The sequence below is a fragment of the Fundulus heteroclitus genome, chromosome 2, assembly GCF_011125445.2.
Source record: "Fundulus heteroclitus isolate FHET01 chromosome 2, MU-UCD_Fhet_4.1, whole genome shotgun sequence".
NCBI classification, from domain to species: Eukaryota; Metazoa; Chordata; class Actinopteri; order Cyprinodontiformes; family Fundulidae; genus Fundulus; species Fundulus heteroclitus.
Window position 1 is genome coordinate 1493596 of NC_046362.1, and position 16177 is coordinate 1509772.

At 39.1% G+C, this 16177-nt stretch overlaps 1 protein-coding gene across 5 annotated transcripts in view; it reads right to left on the reverse strand.

The window, feature by feature from the left end:
- cadps2 (Ca++-dependent secretion activator 2) overlaps positions 1-16177 on the reverse strand; it is a 216673-nt gene that overhangs the window by 82777 nt on the left and 117719 nt on the right. For 3 of the 5 annotated variants that reach the window (XM_036145521.1, XM_036145518.1, XM_036145516.1), the window contains exons 15-18: positions 13102-13225; positions 12650-12750; positions 8164-8172; positions 4478-4634 (exon numbers count right to left, since the gene is read on the reverse strand). In XM_036145521.1, the coding sequence (XP_036001414.1) occupies positions 4478-4634; positions 8164-8172; positions 12650-12750; positions 13102-13225 (391 nt within the window). The remainder of the gene's footprint in view (positions 1-4477; positions 4635-8163; positions 8173-12649; positions 12751-13101; positions 13226-16177) is intronic. The other 2 variants (XM_036145524.1, XM_036145517.1) reach the window with 1 other exon arrangement.

A 16177-nucleotide genomic window follows, 5' to 3' on the forward strand; every position in this document is an offset into this window, starting at 1 on the left:
ACTAACTACCAAAATGTCAGGTAAATGTGTTCTGATAACTCGCATAAAAAACACTTGTTGATAGCCAGCAGCATATTGGCTTTTTGGAGGGTGTCACATTTGGTAATGAAATGTTTTACCCACTTCTAGCTGAAGGGCATTGACACCTGCACAGATATTTACACCCACGTTCATATTTTCTCATCTATAGCCTTAGCGATACATGCTGGGGTTATTATTGACACTTGTAAAGCAAAGGACTCCTAACATGTTTTCAGTCTTAAAATGAGAGTAAGCTGTGGTTTTGTGTGAAATCCTTCACAGAGTGGCACCAAGTGTTGAAAACATGTACAAGTAGCTGTAAAATATAGATTCTGTCTATAGACTTGATTTTTGGGACCGTTGGTGGCAACGCAACCATTCATGACATCATACAGCCCCCCCCGGTTTCCCCTCTGTGGGTTTAAGACAGACAAATAACTCTTGACAGACTGTGCCAGCCCACAGAGAGACCAGGGGAGACAGTATTGGGTGAGAAGCGAGCAAGCGAGTCTCCCAGGACTTCATTAGTTTTAATTCCTTTCGCTCTGCTTCATCATAATTAACACTAGCCTTTTTGCCCTCCAGAGACTAAAACTTGCCTCCACCATAACTGATCGCCTTCACATGTTGACAATCAAGTGAGCATTTAAATAATCAGCAGAACAACTGAGGGATAGCACTCTTTGAATTACAGTTACAGTAAGTCACCAAAAATCAGCTAACAGCTGGTCACTGCTGAGGTTTAAATAAATCTGCGTTAAGAATTACTAAAGCTAAAGATGTTATTTCATCTTCGTTGAACTGAATTCAAATGCATCGTTTTCATCTTATTCTGTTCATAATTAGAAGATAGAGGACCTCATTTGTTCAAAACCAGTCAAGACCATGTTTCAGCTTGGCCCGTATTTTGTCTTCCCTGATTGCCTCATTACGTTCCAAATCAAGATGGCTTGTGTTGTGACACTTGGAATAATTACACCCTGAGCAGAAGATGGTCATTAGAAAGAAGATAAGATATGTGCTACAAAAAAGAGATTTGTTGGTTCTTTACAAAACGATGCTAGATTTTTTGTTTCCAACATTGCCCTTGGGCTGTCTGTCTATCTGGCTGCCTGTCTGTTAGTGTAGTTGAGGTACTTGGGCAGCAGCCATGTTAAATAACGCCTTGCATCTCGCCAAATCTCCGCTGGCTCGACGACAGCTGAAAGTGCTTCAGCCGACTAACTGCTTGATATGAATTCAATGAGCCCGGATCTTTTTTTTTTTGTCAGTCAAATCAATATAGTTAATACAAAATTTTGGTCTATTGGGATAAAACAATATTAGTGCAATTTTGATGTTTCTCAAACTTCAGTGTTTTAGGTTTTTGTTCTTGTACACTAGGTTTGGACCTTGACTTGTGCAGAAATGAAAAAGTTGTTACAAAAACAAGTGGCCCAAGCAATTTCACTATCCCTGAAATTGTGTAGAGTGTTGCTTTGTTGAATGTTTTCCAGATAGTTCTCTGCTCACAAATAGCTCCTTTTTATCCACAGTAGTTCTTTATTTGCAGCTGCTGTTTTGTTTCAGTACCTAAGAGTCGAGAAAGGTTTTGAGTTTTTCCTTGACCTCCTTTCTTTATTTTCTTCTTTTGGTTGTTTTGTAAAACATTTCTCCACTACTGTTGTTTTAAATGTGACTTCAAACGAATAGTTTTTTTTTTTTTTGGTGGGTAAAAGTGTAAATGTTAAAAAGGAACAAATTTAAAAAAAACATCCAAAATTACCAATAAAGCAGTTAATACAGCTATGGTCAGAAATATGTCAACAGCATGGATGTCCTAATAGTTCTTTTGAAGATTCCAAAACACACTGTTTAAAGGTGTATTGCGCAAGTTGCACAAGTTTAAGTTAAATATTTATTTTCTTTCCCATTTATCCCTTTACAATTGCCTGACATGTGAAAGGAGTTATCTTCTATTTACTGTAGTTACCTTTTTAGGCCCCATCAGTCAGTTTGAGAGAGAGATTCGGACCAAATCCCCTGGGCGTGTGCGTGCGTTTGACGCGCTGCACTCTCGTTCAAACGGTTCGAACTGTTGTTCAACTGTTACTTTGTTACTTCGCTGCCACTGAGGCATTAGCGAGAGAACACTACGACTGTTTTAGAAGATGAACCAAAAAGGACCAGCAACAAGCTCGTCTCAGACGCTGTCACAGACTCCACACAAGAGTAAAAAAAAAATCTCTGGTGCAACGAAAAGGGCAAAATCGGCCTCTGATCAGCAGATGAACAAAACCAGAGTAAATATCGGGGCAGTTTTCAAGCAATGGAGGGAGCTCCATTCTGTCCTGGGAATGAAATAGGACAAGCATTTTGCCCTATTTTTGCTAAAAAGGTGAGATGCTGTGACGGAGATGTTTTAATTTTGTATCTGCAGCGTCAGGAGAACATATTCAGCCGAAATAGCGAATCCAGTCAACTCCGCCTCATTTCCAACCAACTACCTGATGACTTTTGATAACAATCCATGGCGTTCATGCGCTGGCTCACTCGTCTTTTTTCTGTATTATTGGCAACTTGAGGGAGCCGTGATTCCCTTTCCACTTCAGTCTCACAGACAGCTGCTGCTGCCTTGTTCTGGCTGCAAACCCTGCTATGAAGCTTACACCTGCCTGAAGGTTTGCAGCCAGAATGAGGGTGGCCTCGTCCTGGCTGCAAAGACAGCAATCTCACAGACACCTGATTGCATAAGTGAAAAGGCAATCATGGCTCCCTCACGTAACTGGAGAACAAATGGTGTTTTCATGGTGAAGTTGCCAATAAACCAGAAAATAGATGAGAAGTTGCTGTTTTGAAAATTAATACATCGGTGGGGGTCTGAAAAAAAATGCTGGTCACGGCGATGTTGTGACAGAGAGCATCAGCCTCTTCAGACAATACACGGGAATCCATACAGGATTTCTGACTTTTCGCTCTCGCAACAGCAATCTATCTGGCAGAGACCCGAGCAAGCCAACGCATGAAGACATTGATTGTTTGTCATCAAGAGTGACCCAAACCTTTGAGATCGTTGAGCGGACTGGACCAACAGGTCAGGCCACCTTGGGGATCACCGGGAAAGGTGATTGACCAACTAAAAGGGTAGCTATGTTTATCCCTGACAGAAATAATTATTGACTAAATATGAAACATTTCCGTTCAAAATAAAATATTTCTATATAGTATTCTATATAGAATTCTATATAGTATTCCTATATAGTAACAAAATTATATATCTAACTTTCTTACCTCAAAAGACATTACGGCTAAAAAATATCTAAAAAATAATAATAAAAAAAAACCTTTGAAGTCCTAAGGGTTGTTTTTTTTTCTCTTCTCCCATGTGCGTCCACGACACCGGTTTTATTTCAATGTCAGCAAAAATCCTGGAACTGGCCCAATGCACCTTTAAGTCATTGCTACAAATAGGTGCACATGTTTGGATTTATGGAGGATTTTCTGTAATTCACACAGGATACAATACAAAGCTCAAATATATACATACACCACCATGATACTTAGCAATGAGCAAGTTGCACCTCAACAATATCTGTAGCCATAAACAAGCTTCTGGTATCATTCGGGCTGAACCATTGTTCATTTCAAGTGGTTCCTTTCCTGACATAAACTCAGGTTCAAACCCGGTCCAGAAACTATTTCTGATGTGTCTTTGGTATCATTGTCCTGTTGGAATATCCAGCTCCCCATCCACTTTATGCATCACTTTATAAAATATACATACAGTGTGGCATGATACAAGTTATTTACATTAGTCATAATTGGGCCTGATAGCAATTAAGTTAATTTCCTTTTCCATGTATGTAGATCATTTTATTGATGCTGCTAAAAACAATAGAGAAATAGAACAACAACATAACTTTCTGTACATTCTGGTCTTTTAACACAGTAGTTAAGACAAAGCTTAGTACTGTAAAATCCTTCCGACGCTGACCCCTAGATGTGGGCAAAGTGCTTTTTATTATCATAAGTGAATGTAGAGAACGTATGAACAGACCCCTTAACTGCATTGAACCTAAAGGGGTCAACTTGGATGTTTAGGTGTGTCTTGAACTGCATCAAAGAACAAAACTTTTACTATTATGAGTGGCTTTTGGAAAGTTAATGGATTAATTTCCTTCTGACATTTTTTAAGATAACTTTGTTCGGAAGGGAAATGAGGAGTCTTTTAAAATCCAGCAGGAAAAGCTGCTATGACATTTCAGGTCATATCAGCATTCATCCACTTTTGACACAGTCCATAAATGTCTAAAAAATCTCATACTAGCTCTTACATCCACTAAATAACAAAGCTAAAAGGTTTTTTTTTTCTCATTTACTGTTTAGCTCACAGTTTTTTTCTTAGTGCACTGATACAACAGCTTGGTACGGACATAAGTTTTTCTACAGAGAGGTTTGAAAACAATCCAAGACTTACAGTCTGCTCGAAGAAAGTTGTTCAGGAGCTGAAATAGTGGGAAGCTGTTCCAGGAATCAACAGGCTGGACCTGTAGAGCAGAATCCATGCCAACTCTGTACAGAGACAGAAACGTCTCAGCATGTTCAGCCATCAGCTCTGGCCACCACGAGAAAGCCTGACATTGATAGAAAAAAGTGACATGAGATACTAAGAAAAAATTATAGTGTTTATATTTAGTACAGTTGATATTTACGACTAAACTTGTACAGCACATGATAACAAGCTGAAGTGATTAAGTAAGTTAACTCCAGGGGACAGAGAAATGTTGCTAAGAAATGTGTCAAAGTTTGTAATTAACAGTTCAGCTGTTCACCAAGGCAAAGCTGGAGGGCTTGTTTACCTTTTCTTGTTGACAAGTAATGCTATATTTCATATACTACGATCCAACTTCTATTTAAATTCACCTTTGAATGACGCCTACATCATTTGGGTTATTCTAAAGCATGACCATGTGTTTCCACCTTTTTTACATGTCTGCATTTCAGGCTCTATTTCCAAGCTGCTGATGCTGAGATGGATGTTTTGAAAATGAACAGTTTTGAGGATCGAAGGATCACCAGGTTAGTTAAATGCAGTTTGTTGACAGGAGTACAAACTGAAAAGGTGCATTTAAAAGGCCGAGTGATTCATCCTTCAAGGCCACAAGCACAAGGGACTGCCGCACAGTCAAATCTCCGTCTTACATTTCTGCTTCTTTTTCTTCCTTCTTCAAACAGAAAAACTGACCTAAGGACATCAGCATACGACTGAATACTGGTTGCACTTTTCTCTTAGATGTCCTTTAACCATCAAAAGCAGAGGTCACTTGAGCAGGCTGACCTCGGTCAACTGGAGAACCACATAACCCTCGATGCTCTTTAGAAAAAGTGAATCAACAAGTACTTTCACAACAGCATCTGCAAGCTGGTTTCACCCTGTTTGGGGCTTTTAAGCGGCTGACAGTCATGGCAAGCGAAGAAGCCTCACATCTACCCCTGTTCATTTCGATTTTCACTGCTTTTAAAATGACATTTTGCCTATATGCATTTTCATATTATCAAGACCTTTTTAAGACACGTAACGGAATAGAAGCAGTTCTTTTGTGACTTTTCTGACACTTTTCAGGGGAAAAAGTCTCTTTAATGCAAATGTGAGGGATGATCTCTACAAAGTAAACCACATCCATTACAGGTATAAAAAAAACCTGAATGTTGGCAATCAGTATAAGACTGAAATTCCTGCATATACACATTTTCAGCAAATACCTTATGACCACTGGTCTTATACAGTGCATGTACCCCCAGAACCATGAAAACAGCCCTGAGCTTTCAAAGGATTAAATATACTGGAGTTGTCTGATGCTTTGGCATCAGACAACACAAGTCAACCTAAATTATCTGTGTGTATCGCTGAGCCTGAGCTGCAGAAAACCCTGTGGTTGGTTTACCACTTTTCCTTTTCCCTGGAATGCTTTTGGCTCATAGGACTGTAAATGATGGATATGCCATAGGAGGTACAGACCAGGAGAGGCTACGACCCAGTCATCAGTTAGTCTGTTCAGGTCCTTTAACAATATATAAATACAGATTTTTGGTCATACCTTTTGCTTCAATACTATAAACTTGTGAGGCAAATAGTCTTTATGCTGCTGAATATATTTCACTCACTTCCAGGAGTCACTGTAAGAAAACTAAGTCAAGTTTTATGGCTTACATCATTTTAAGGCTGATCAATGCCCAAAGATAAAAGCTTGAAAAACAGCAGTGGCTGCTGAGCTTCATTAGGCCTTCATCTGGGAAAGAAGCAGATGTTTTTGTACATCAAAACCTTGATTGTTGATGTACAGTTCCTGCTATAATATGCATACCCCTATTTGCATTTTCTCAAGGAACAACCATACGTTTCCATATTTTATTGGATGATAGACCATATAAGTAGCATACACATAACCATAAAGTGGAAGAAAAATATTTGTACAATTGTTTTGCAAATAAAAATCTAAAAAGTGTTCCCCGCCTTGCTGTGTCAATACTTTTTTGAACCACTTTTGGCTCCAGGTAAAGTCTTTTGGGGTGTTGTATGTACCAGTTTTGCACATCCAGAGAGTACAGTCTCTGAACATTGCTCTTTGTAAAATACCTCAAGATCTGTAAGATTGGATAGAAAATGCTCATTGGTGCAGATTTCCAGATGGCTTTAGGTCTGGACTTTACCTGGGTCATTGCAACAGATAAACATGCTGTGATCTACACCATGCCTTTGCATCTCTGGCTGTATGTTTAGTTCTCTGGCCTGTCTGCTGTGTTCCTTGGTCATCATGGTGCTACTTGGAGGATTAGTATGAGGGATTGTTTGATGCAATTGACTGTCCAGTACCGCTACAGGCTAGTTCAGGAGGCGTGACTGCTGATAGTCATTGACTCTATACAACCTGCTGGGTTTCTGACATAAAAAAAACATTTTAACAATCTGAAAAATAAACTGGACTTGACAGCATTGTTTAATAACTAACTTGGATTCTTTCTGTATGATTAAACTGTATATTTCCGATGATAAATTGGATGTTTGCTTTTCTTTCCAGAGCCTTAAGACGTCACTTGTTGTGAATTAGCACTATATAAATAAGCTGAATTGAGTTAAATGTTGTGGTTTCTTCACTGCTATTCATTATCAAACAGCTGAGGCATCCACAGGACAGCTGCACTTACGGTCAGATTGGAGGAATTTATTTAATAATTAAGGAGCTTTTGAAGGTAACTTGCTTGCAGGTCAGAGTGTGTGACTACTTTTGGTGAGGCACAGGACATGGACTCCATGTAAGCCAGCTAGCCAAAAACACTACAGAGCTGCAGCCCAAAGATTTGTCAAAGAGGGACAATGGTACTGTATGGTGCTTTTAATTTGGAGATACATAGATGGTTGTTTAGCAATAAGCCAAAACTTATCTTTAAACAGCTCTTTAGAGAAATGTTAAACCTTCAAAAGTGACTATCTTCCTTTTTCATCCCTGCTGAAGGAAAAAGATATTTTGTTCAGATGCTACTGTTAACTGACACAAGGGTTAAAATGCTAAACAATAGAAGACAAAAGAAGTTCAAAGTTGAAGTTGCGAGAAAGTGAGAAAATAGATGGAGGTAAGATAAAGAGATGTTAGGAAAGAAGAGAAACTGAAAAAAACAACAACAACAACAACAAACAAGCAGAAAAAGCAAAGGAAATACAATAATGGTAGCAAAATACAGAACAGCAAAAACATCATGAAGGACAACCAAATACTCAAAAATAAAGACAAAAATGTGATACAATGATTTAAAAGATTTATGGACAAGGAACAAATTAAACATGTCCTTTGCTCCAACTAAGTCAAAGGTTTCTGACTTCAAGAGAGTTAAAAGAGGGTGCTGAACAGAGCTTATGTGGTTGTATACGTTCTGAGGACAAGATTCCTCCAGAGTCAACATATATTTATTTTAATGACATGTCAAAAATGTGCATAATCCTATTTATATATATCACTCAAAATAACTGTACAACACATTTCTACACTCATAAATACTGATGCTGTGAGACATGTATTCACCATGCTCCACTAACTTCCCAAATATAACAGACAGATGGGTCCTACTGCAGATGATCAAAAGGCAGAAACAAAACAATGAACTTACCTCTCTTCCCTTCCAAAGGCAGAAAGTTAAAAGAGATGGAAAAGAGAGCATGATTACAAAAAGAAACTAAACGCAACCTTCCCTAAATAATTTCATAAACAAAATTCCTCATTAAGTCCAACAAAGGTTGAATTAATATTTGAGACAAACTGCCTCCTTTTTCTAGTTTGTGTAGACATTTTTGGAAAATTCTGAATGAATCCTGAAATGTCTTAATATTAAATCCAACAGTGCATTTAAACACTGCTAAATAAAATAAAATAACACCATTGAGAACACCAGATCTCAATTGGAAGAAAAATGATCAAACTTTATATGGAACACCTGTTCTATATCAGCTTGATATAGAACAGGTGTGTTAGGACTGATAGGATTAATCCATAAAATGCTGTTGAGTGGCTCCCACTCATCCAAAATGCTGCAGCAAGATGATTAAAAGAAGAAATCAGATTTCTCCTATTTTAGCTTCTCTTCTTTGGCTCTCTGTTAAATCCAGAAAAGGATTTAAAATTCTCCTTCTCACAGATGAAGACCTTAATAATCAAACTCCATAATAATGCATAGTATGTACCTTGAATTTGTTTGAACATTAACATACACTTGCCCAGGCATATTATTCCTATATTTAAAAAATAAATAATATTATTTTCTGCCATGTTTTACTTTTATCACTAAAACAATAAAACAACATGTAAAGAGTCAGCGTTTCTGGTTAGGCAGTACTCCTGCGATTGGTCTCTTAACATATCCTATCTGGGTGTCTCAGGTTTGTATTATAAATGTAGTCTGCTGAACCAGCTTGGTCTTAAACATACAAAGGGAGATCTCACAAGACAAATACTATAAAACAAAGAAAGCTGCAACAAGATTGACTAAGTGTTTGATATCCTAACGAAGGAACAACAACTGAAGTAAAAAATGCAGCGAGCATGTACTTGACATTTACATTAATCATGCAAACAATTCTGATGTCTAAATATAAGCTGTGACAGCTTTGCGGCAGATCTTTGACAAAAAGGTTCTAATTTGTCGTTAACATAACTTCTGAACATTAGAAAAGAGAGCCACTGGTTGCTATGGCAGCGGTGGAGCACGGTGTGTTATTAATAGTTTAGAAACAGATGCCTGAGCGCCATACTGCCACTTAGGGCTGATAGAACCACCACATCCTAACACCTATGATTGATCAGTTCTACACTTTGGCATCCATATCAAGGCGCATATGGGCCGTAGGCGTTGTTTTCATCATGTCTCTGCTGCAGCCGTTAATGCAAAGCCACCACTTGTTGTGTAATCTGCCACTTTAAGGCAAGTACTGCCAAATGAAACGAAGATGGGGAGAGCTGTGAAAAGCAATCAAGAATATAAATGAAATGATCAAGAGAGTTGTGGCACTTTTGTTGCTGCCGCTCGGAATAGAAAGAAATGACAGCCGGGTTTCAGCTGAAAATGATTTGAATGGTAGGCTATTCAGAGCTGAACTGTACCTGTTAAAAGCCAACATAAACAAGTTAGACAACTTGTCAGACAGCAGGTCACACATTTAACATACAGGATTCCTGACATCTAAAAGTTTAGCAAACTTGATAACACTTAAAATACTGCTTGATCATTAGTTTTCAAAGAGCTCTCATATAGGACACAGAGCTAATGCCCCTGTAAGGATATAATGCATCCAAAGTTCCCAATGCTTATGTCTAGGTGAGATACCGGCCAACCGAAGCATCATCCTCACTGGAACAGATAGCTGGTCATTAAAAACACATGACATCTTGAAACAGACTATAGATAAGTTGTTTTTGAGTACATGTTATTTCCTCATCCGCTGTAAAAAAGACCTCACTAATCAATAAGAAAAAAGCTGAAGGAATGGTCTGATGTGGATGAACCCAACCAAAGGGAGTACTAGATTTAAGTGGCAGCAACATGAATGACGCTAAAACTATTGCAGCATATAACAGTCAAACACTGAGAACACACCGGCAGACATAGAGGAAGCCTGAGAGAAACATTGCATGGCATTACCAGCACCTGACAGAGTTGACAGCGGTCGCATTGTGCTAATCAGCCTTTCTCAAAGGCAGCACCATAGCCTGGATCTGGACTGAATCGAAACCCAAGCTATGGTGCAGAAAATGCTGCCATAATTATGGAATTAGATATATAAAAATGTGGAATTAGATATATAAAATTTTGGAATATCATAGAATTTAGTAATTTGTGCATTTGATATGACATATCTTTAAGTCCATCGTTTAAACTCCACTATCGGTGTCTCTGAGTCTGTCTATGACTGGTTTTTATCATACCTCACTGGAAGAACTGAGTATGTCGCCTTGGGAAAGGCTAAATCCCTGGCTCACAACGTCATCTGTGGTGTCCCTCAAGGCTCAGTGCTCGGTCCCACCTTGTTTATTCTGTACATGCTACCCTTTGGCCATGTCATCAGCCGGCATGGAATTTCATTCCATTGCTATGCTGATGACACTCAGCTCTACATCAGGACAAACCCAACTCCCTCTGCTGCCCTGCCATCATCAACTTTGACCACCTGCCTGGAGGAGGTAAAGGCATGGATGAAGCAAACCTTCCTTCAGCTAAATAGCTCCAAGACTGAAGCCATCTTAGTCAGCACTCCATACCAGCTTCAGTCATCTCACATCACCAGCATCACCTTCTCTGGACAAACTCTTCCACTCTCAACATCTGCCACTAACCTGCGTGTTAAAATGGACTCTCATCTGACCTTTGAGGCTCACAGCAAACACCTCTGCAAGACCTCCTTCTTCCACCTCAGAAACATTGCCAAACTTCGTCCCACACTCACTCCTGGAGATGCGGAAAAGCTTATCCACCCTTTTGTCTCCTCCAGGCTGGACTACTGCAATGCTCTCTTTATCGGGATCCCTGAGAGAAGCCTTCAGAAGCTGCGGTACATACAAAACAGAACTGCTCGGATCCTGATGAGGGTACGCAAACATGACCACATCACCCCCATCCTCAAATCTCTTCACTGGCTTCCTGTCCCACTACAAGGTCTCCCTCCTTACCCACCAGTGCATCCATGGTGATGCCCCACCATACCTCAAGGAGCTTCTCACCCCACAGACTTCAGCACGCACCCACCGATCTACCTCAACATATCTGCTGAAACCATCAAGGACAAAGCGATGTACAATGGGAGATAGGGCTTTCTTCTCATCTGCTACCCGGCTGTGACATGCTCTCCCGGACCACATGAGGACCCCACCGACTGTGGATGCTTTTAAACGCAGCCTTAAAACCCACCTTTTTAGGAGAGCTTTTAATTGAACTCTTGCCCTTTTACTTATTGTCTTCTTTTTTTCATGCTCTCCACGTGCTTTTATTTAGCACTTACCTGTTTTACTATGTAGCACTTTGGGATTTGTATAAATATAAAGTTCATTACAAATCCAATGTATTATTATTTTTTATTATTATTATATCTTCAAATATGTAAATTCCCTGCAAATGAAGCCTCTCACTGATATTCACAGTGTTATCTCTCAGCCTGTCTGTTCTGTGACCCACTAGGCAGAATCTCAGCTCTTCCTTACACCAACCGTCGTCTGATGGAAACCTGACTGCTGCATAGCTCCGTTCATTAATAACTAGGACCTGCAAAGCAAATGACTTTGTTTATGAAGCCAGAAAACAGCTCTGTTGGTAAGTCTGGTCTGCACACAATCAAAACTGCAAGAGAGCTCAACCAGAGTGTGCCTTTTCAACAATTTCCTCCCTGTGCAGAGTTCCTGAGCAGAGTAAGAGGCGTGTACTAAATTTTCATATAACATTATACATATAGTGTAATTTTGGATTCATGTTTAATCCATTAAAAACTAAATCTCTGCTTCATAGAAAATAAAAAGGATCCATATTGTCATATTTCGAGAACTGTATTCTGGAAGCATCATATATGGTGACTGTGTGGATCGTTGCAGGTGCATGGACTCCTTGCATATTCTGGCAAACCCAATTACCAGAATATCCACGGATGGTTCTTGGTAACATTTTTGCAGTTTTGTGAAACCAAGTTAACCTTGTTGGAGCATAGCATTCTGTCCAGAATGTTTAAAGGAAGGAAAATAAACTGGGTGCAAAAAACACAGGGGGCTAGGTTTAGGCAGCTCATTTAGGGCTGAAGTACGTTTTCCATGATACTTAATTTCTTGTTATCTGTAAGTTTTACCTCTGTTTTTCTGATGTACTGAGTCTTGCTGCACTTCATGGTCACTTTGTTTATTCTTGTGTGTAAATAAGGAAAATGTATTTGTTGAGGAATGGAAATTTGAAGTTGTCTACAATCTAATCACAACAGCGAGATGAACAGATAGTTCAACACCTGATAAATGTTGGCTAGTACAGAAAAAAATAAGTGCTGCTGACCCTTCCGCCAACCGCCCCCCCAAAAAAAATACCCTTGCACCATTCAACTGAAAGCTGATATAGTACATATAGGCTGTACCTCTGAGTGATGCTCGTCATTCTGTTGAAGGACTTCAATGCACAGCTCTCCCAACCTCAGCGTATCCTCCAGTCTTTTCTCCGGTACTTCCTCTGAATCCACTGAACGTTCAAACAAAGCAAGAAACATTGTCAGATTGTAGAGCTGACATAAGAAACCTGCTCATGCTTGATGTGTTCTGCTGTGGAAATCATGCATTGACTTCAGTGAAATAAAATTATATGGTTCGTTTTGTTACGCTGAGTCTCGCTCCTAAAATATTCCACAGATTTTGGTTTAGTTTCAAAACAAACTTTTTTTGACCAGTTTTACTCAAATATGGTACAATGACATGTATAATATTTAGAATTACAAAAATTTCAATTTTTTTCCAAAAGAAACATAAGAACACAGACTTTTGTGTTTGTGTGTCAACACGTTTCTTAGCTAATTCTAGCTTTAACAATTCCCACCATTGATCTGAGCATAGTCCATCAGCTGACTGTAGTTGATCTGGGCTGCCTTTTCCAAACACCTTTGAACTCGTTTCTTTGTCTCTTCTGTAGGAACAACTGTGGTGATGTCTTTGATCAGAACCTGAAAGTTACAGAATTATTCACATTTAGGAAATGAGAAAAATATTTCAGCGGTAAGATGAAATTTTAAGTAATATTACAAAATAATCCCTTATTTAAGCAGTTCAAGTGGTACCATTTGACACCTTGCAAACCCCAATGAAACTCTTGTCAAATTTCAAAAGATCCTGGTAATGGAGTGTAATGTATCTATCAATACATAAGAGGGCTCTACCATGTTTAATAACATTTACTCATTGCTTTGACTGACTAATGCTGCTTGTGATACCACCACCAGTCATCAAAATAGTCATTGGTGGCTGCTTGTGCAGCCACCGATGAAGATTTACAATCTAGAAAAGATTTACAATCTAGAAAATTCACATGTAGGCTGATCTAACTGTTGGAGATTGTCAATGATACTGTTTTATCCGGGGTTGAACTAGGCTGGTGATGATGCCGGACATATGAGGCTAGGCTGCCCCTGCATCTGGAACACACATGTTGCAGTATACAAGCACAGCTCAGAGAATAAGAATATTGTGAGGAATCTCAACATTCGTTACACAGAGTGAATTGCTACCAACTCAATTCAATTTTCAATTCAATTTTATTTATATAGCGCCAATTCATGAAACATGTCATCTCGAGGCACTTTACAAAGTCAAATCAATCAAATTATACAGATTGGTCAAAAATATCCTATATAAGGGAACCAGTTGATTGCTTCAAAGTCCCGACAAGCAGCATTCATTCCTGGATAAGCGTAGAGCCACAGGGAGAGTTGTCTGCATTATCCATTGCTTTGCAGCAATCCCTTACACTGAGCAAGCATAAAGTGACAGTGGAAAGAAAAACCACCCATTAACGGGAAGGAAAAACCTCCAGCAGAAACGGGCTCAGTATGAACGGTCATCTGCCTCGACCGACTGGGGGTTACAGAAGACAGAGCAGAGACACAACAAGAGAGACAAAAAAAAGCACAGAAGCACACATTGATCTAGTAATCTGTTCTACATTAGATGGTAGTAGCGGGTGATCCGTCTTCTCTGGATGATGTCACAGTTAACAGAACGTCAGACCAGGTGTGCCTACTATGAAGAAAAAAGAGAGAACAAAAAGTTAAAAGCTGAAATGACAACAGTCATTTCAATGTAATGTACCAGATAACGAAAACCCCAAATACATGGAAAAGGTTGCAGCATATTAAACATGACAACATAGAAAGTTGAATGGAATGAAAAGGTTTAGTAGCAAAGGTGCAGCAGGAACAGGGATTACTACAGCATTGAGAGGATTGTCAAGAGTTATAGAATTGCACCAATTAATGTGGCAGGACGATAATGTAGTTCTCGTAGTTTCATTCTGATTTATTCCCCTCAAACAATTTAAATCATCATTTTCTAGCTGAAACATTGCTTTTTTGAGCCTAAACTCCCTCTGGTTTTGGATAAGATGCGTCTAGAAGAATTTTAGTTGATCTTTCTCTTACTTTTGGAGATTTGTTAAGATTTGTAACCATAGCAATAATTTTTTATTTTATTTTTTTTTTACAACTGGGACGAGCTGATCAACATCTCGAACACTCAACTGATACCTCAACTACAGTGCTAAATCCTAGATGAGTCAAAGAAGAGGTGCCATGGATGCAGAGCAAGAGCACTGAGCAGAAAGAAGGACCATGTCTTCCACTGAAGGGCAATTTGAACTCTTCGAAGTTTGCTGCCCATGACCTGAAGCCCATAGCAAATCTATGGGGTATTGTCAAGATGTTAGATAAGAGACACCAGACCCAGGGATGCAGATGACCTGAAGGCTGCTATGAAGGAAACCTGGGCTTCCGTTAAACCTTTTCTGAACCATAGGCTGCCATGCTGCCTTGTTCACCCTAAAGACGGCCCAACCAAAAAGGAAAAATATAGAAAGGACCATACTTTTTAGATGCCTGACATCTCCATTGAAACAATAATTTTTTTTAAATTCATGTTCTAAAACACTGAAATTTGAGATGTCATTGTCTGTCAGCCAACTTTACAATTAAGGCTATAAATATTTCACTTTATGTGAAAGAAATCTCTATAGATTTCTGAAATGAATGAAAAAAAAAACCAATATGCTAAATATTAATCCAAAATCCAAAGTCGTTTTCATGTCTTTTAGCCTATTTGTTATTTGATCATAATTACAACAAAGGACAATGTGTTACTTTTTGGTAGCTCTGGCTTGCATCTTTGGATACCACAGTTTGGATTACCTAACCTGGCCAGCCAGATTGATAATGTGTTGCACCCTAGTTCTGCACATTATCAGTCTGGGACTGCAAGCAGCAAGCATCAGAAGAAACCACAAACAGCCCTGGCTACAAAGATTGGAGAGGCTCCACCTTGCAGAGTTCAGTGGGTGCAGGTGTAGGACTGTGGTTGTCCAAAACAATGTTCCAGGGATATAGGTAACAGTTCTGCCATAAGCTTCCACCTGCTTCGAGGGTCAAGGTAACCTTGTTAAAAGATCCTGTATGAGATCAGGTTCTGTATCACAAAACACAAATACTCCTGGACAAAAAACAAAAACAAATAAAAAACATAAACCAAAGAACTTCACTTTTTTTCAACCAATACTGAGCCTCAGAGTCTGAACCAGTATCTGAAAGATCTGCATTTTCAGATGATTTGCACTGATGTTCTTTTAGGCAATCTTTTTAGGAGAATATTTTACCTCGATAGATTTGAGGGACACTAATTTCCATTTTCGTATTCACCCAGACTACAGGTAATATCTCTGGTTTATTTCACTGAGCACACTCATTTAGTTGCTACCTGCTGTTTGGCCTTTCTCTAGCTCCTCATATCTTTACGAAGTGTGTGATAGTGGCCTCTATGGTAGTGTTCGCTGTTGTTTTTCCACACCAACCCTTTATCAGGTAAACTCATCGACCCAGACCATCAACTGGATGTTCATACAGCTCCCACTAAGT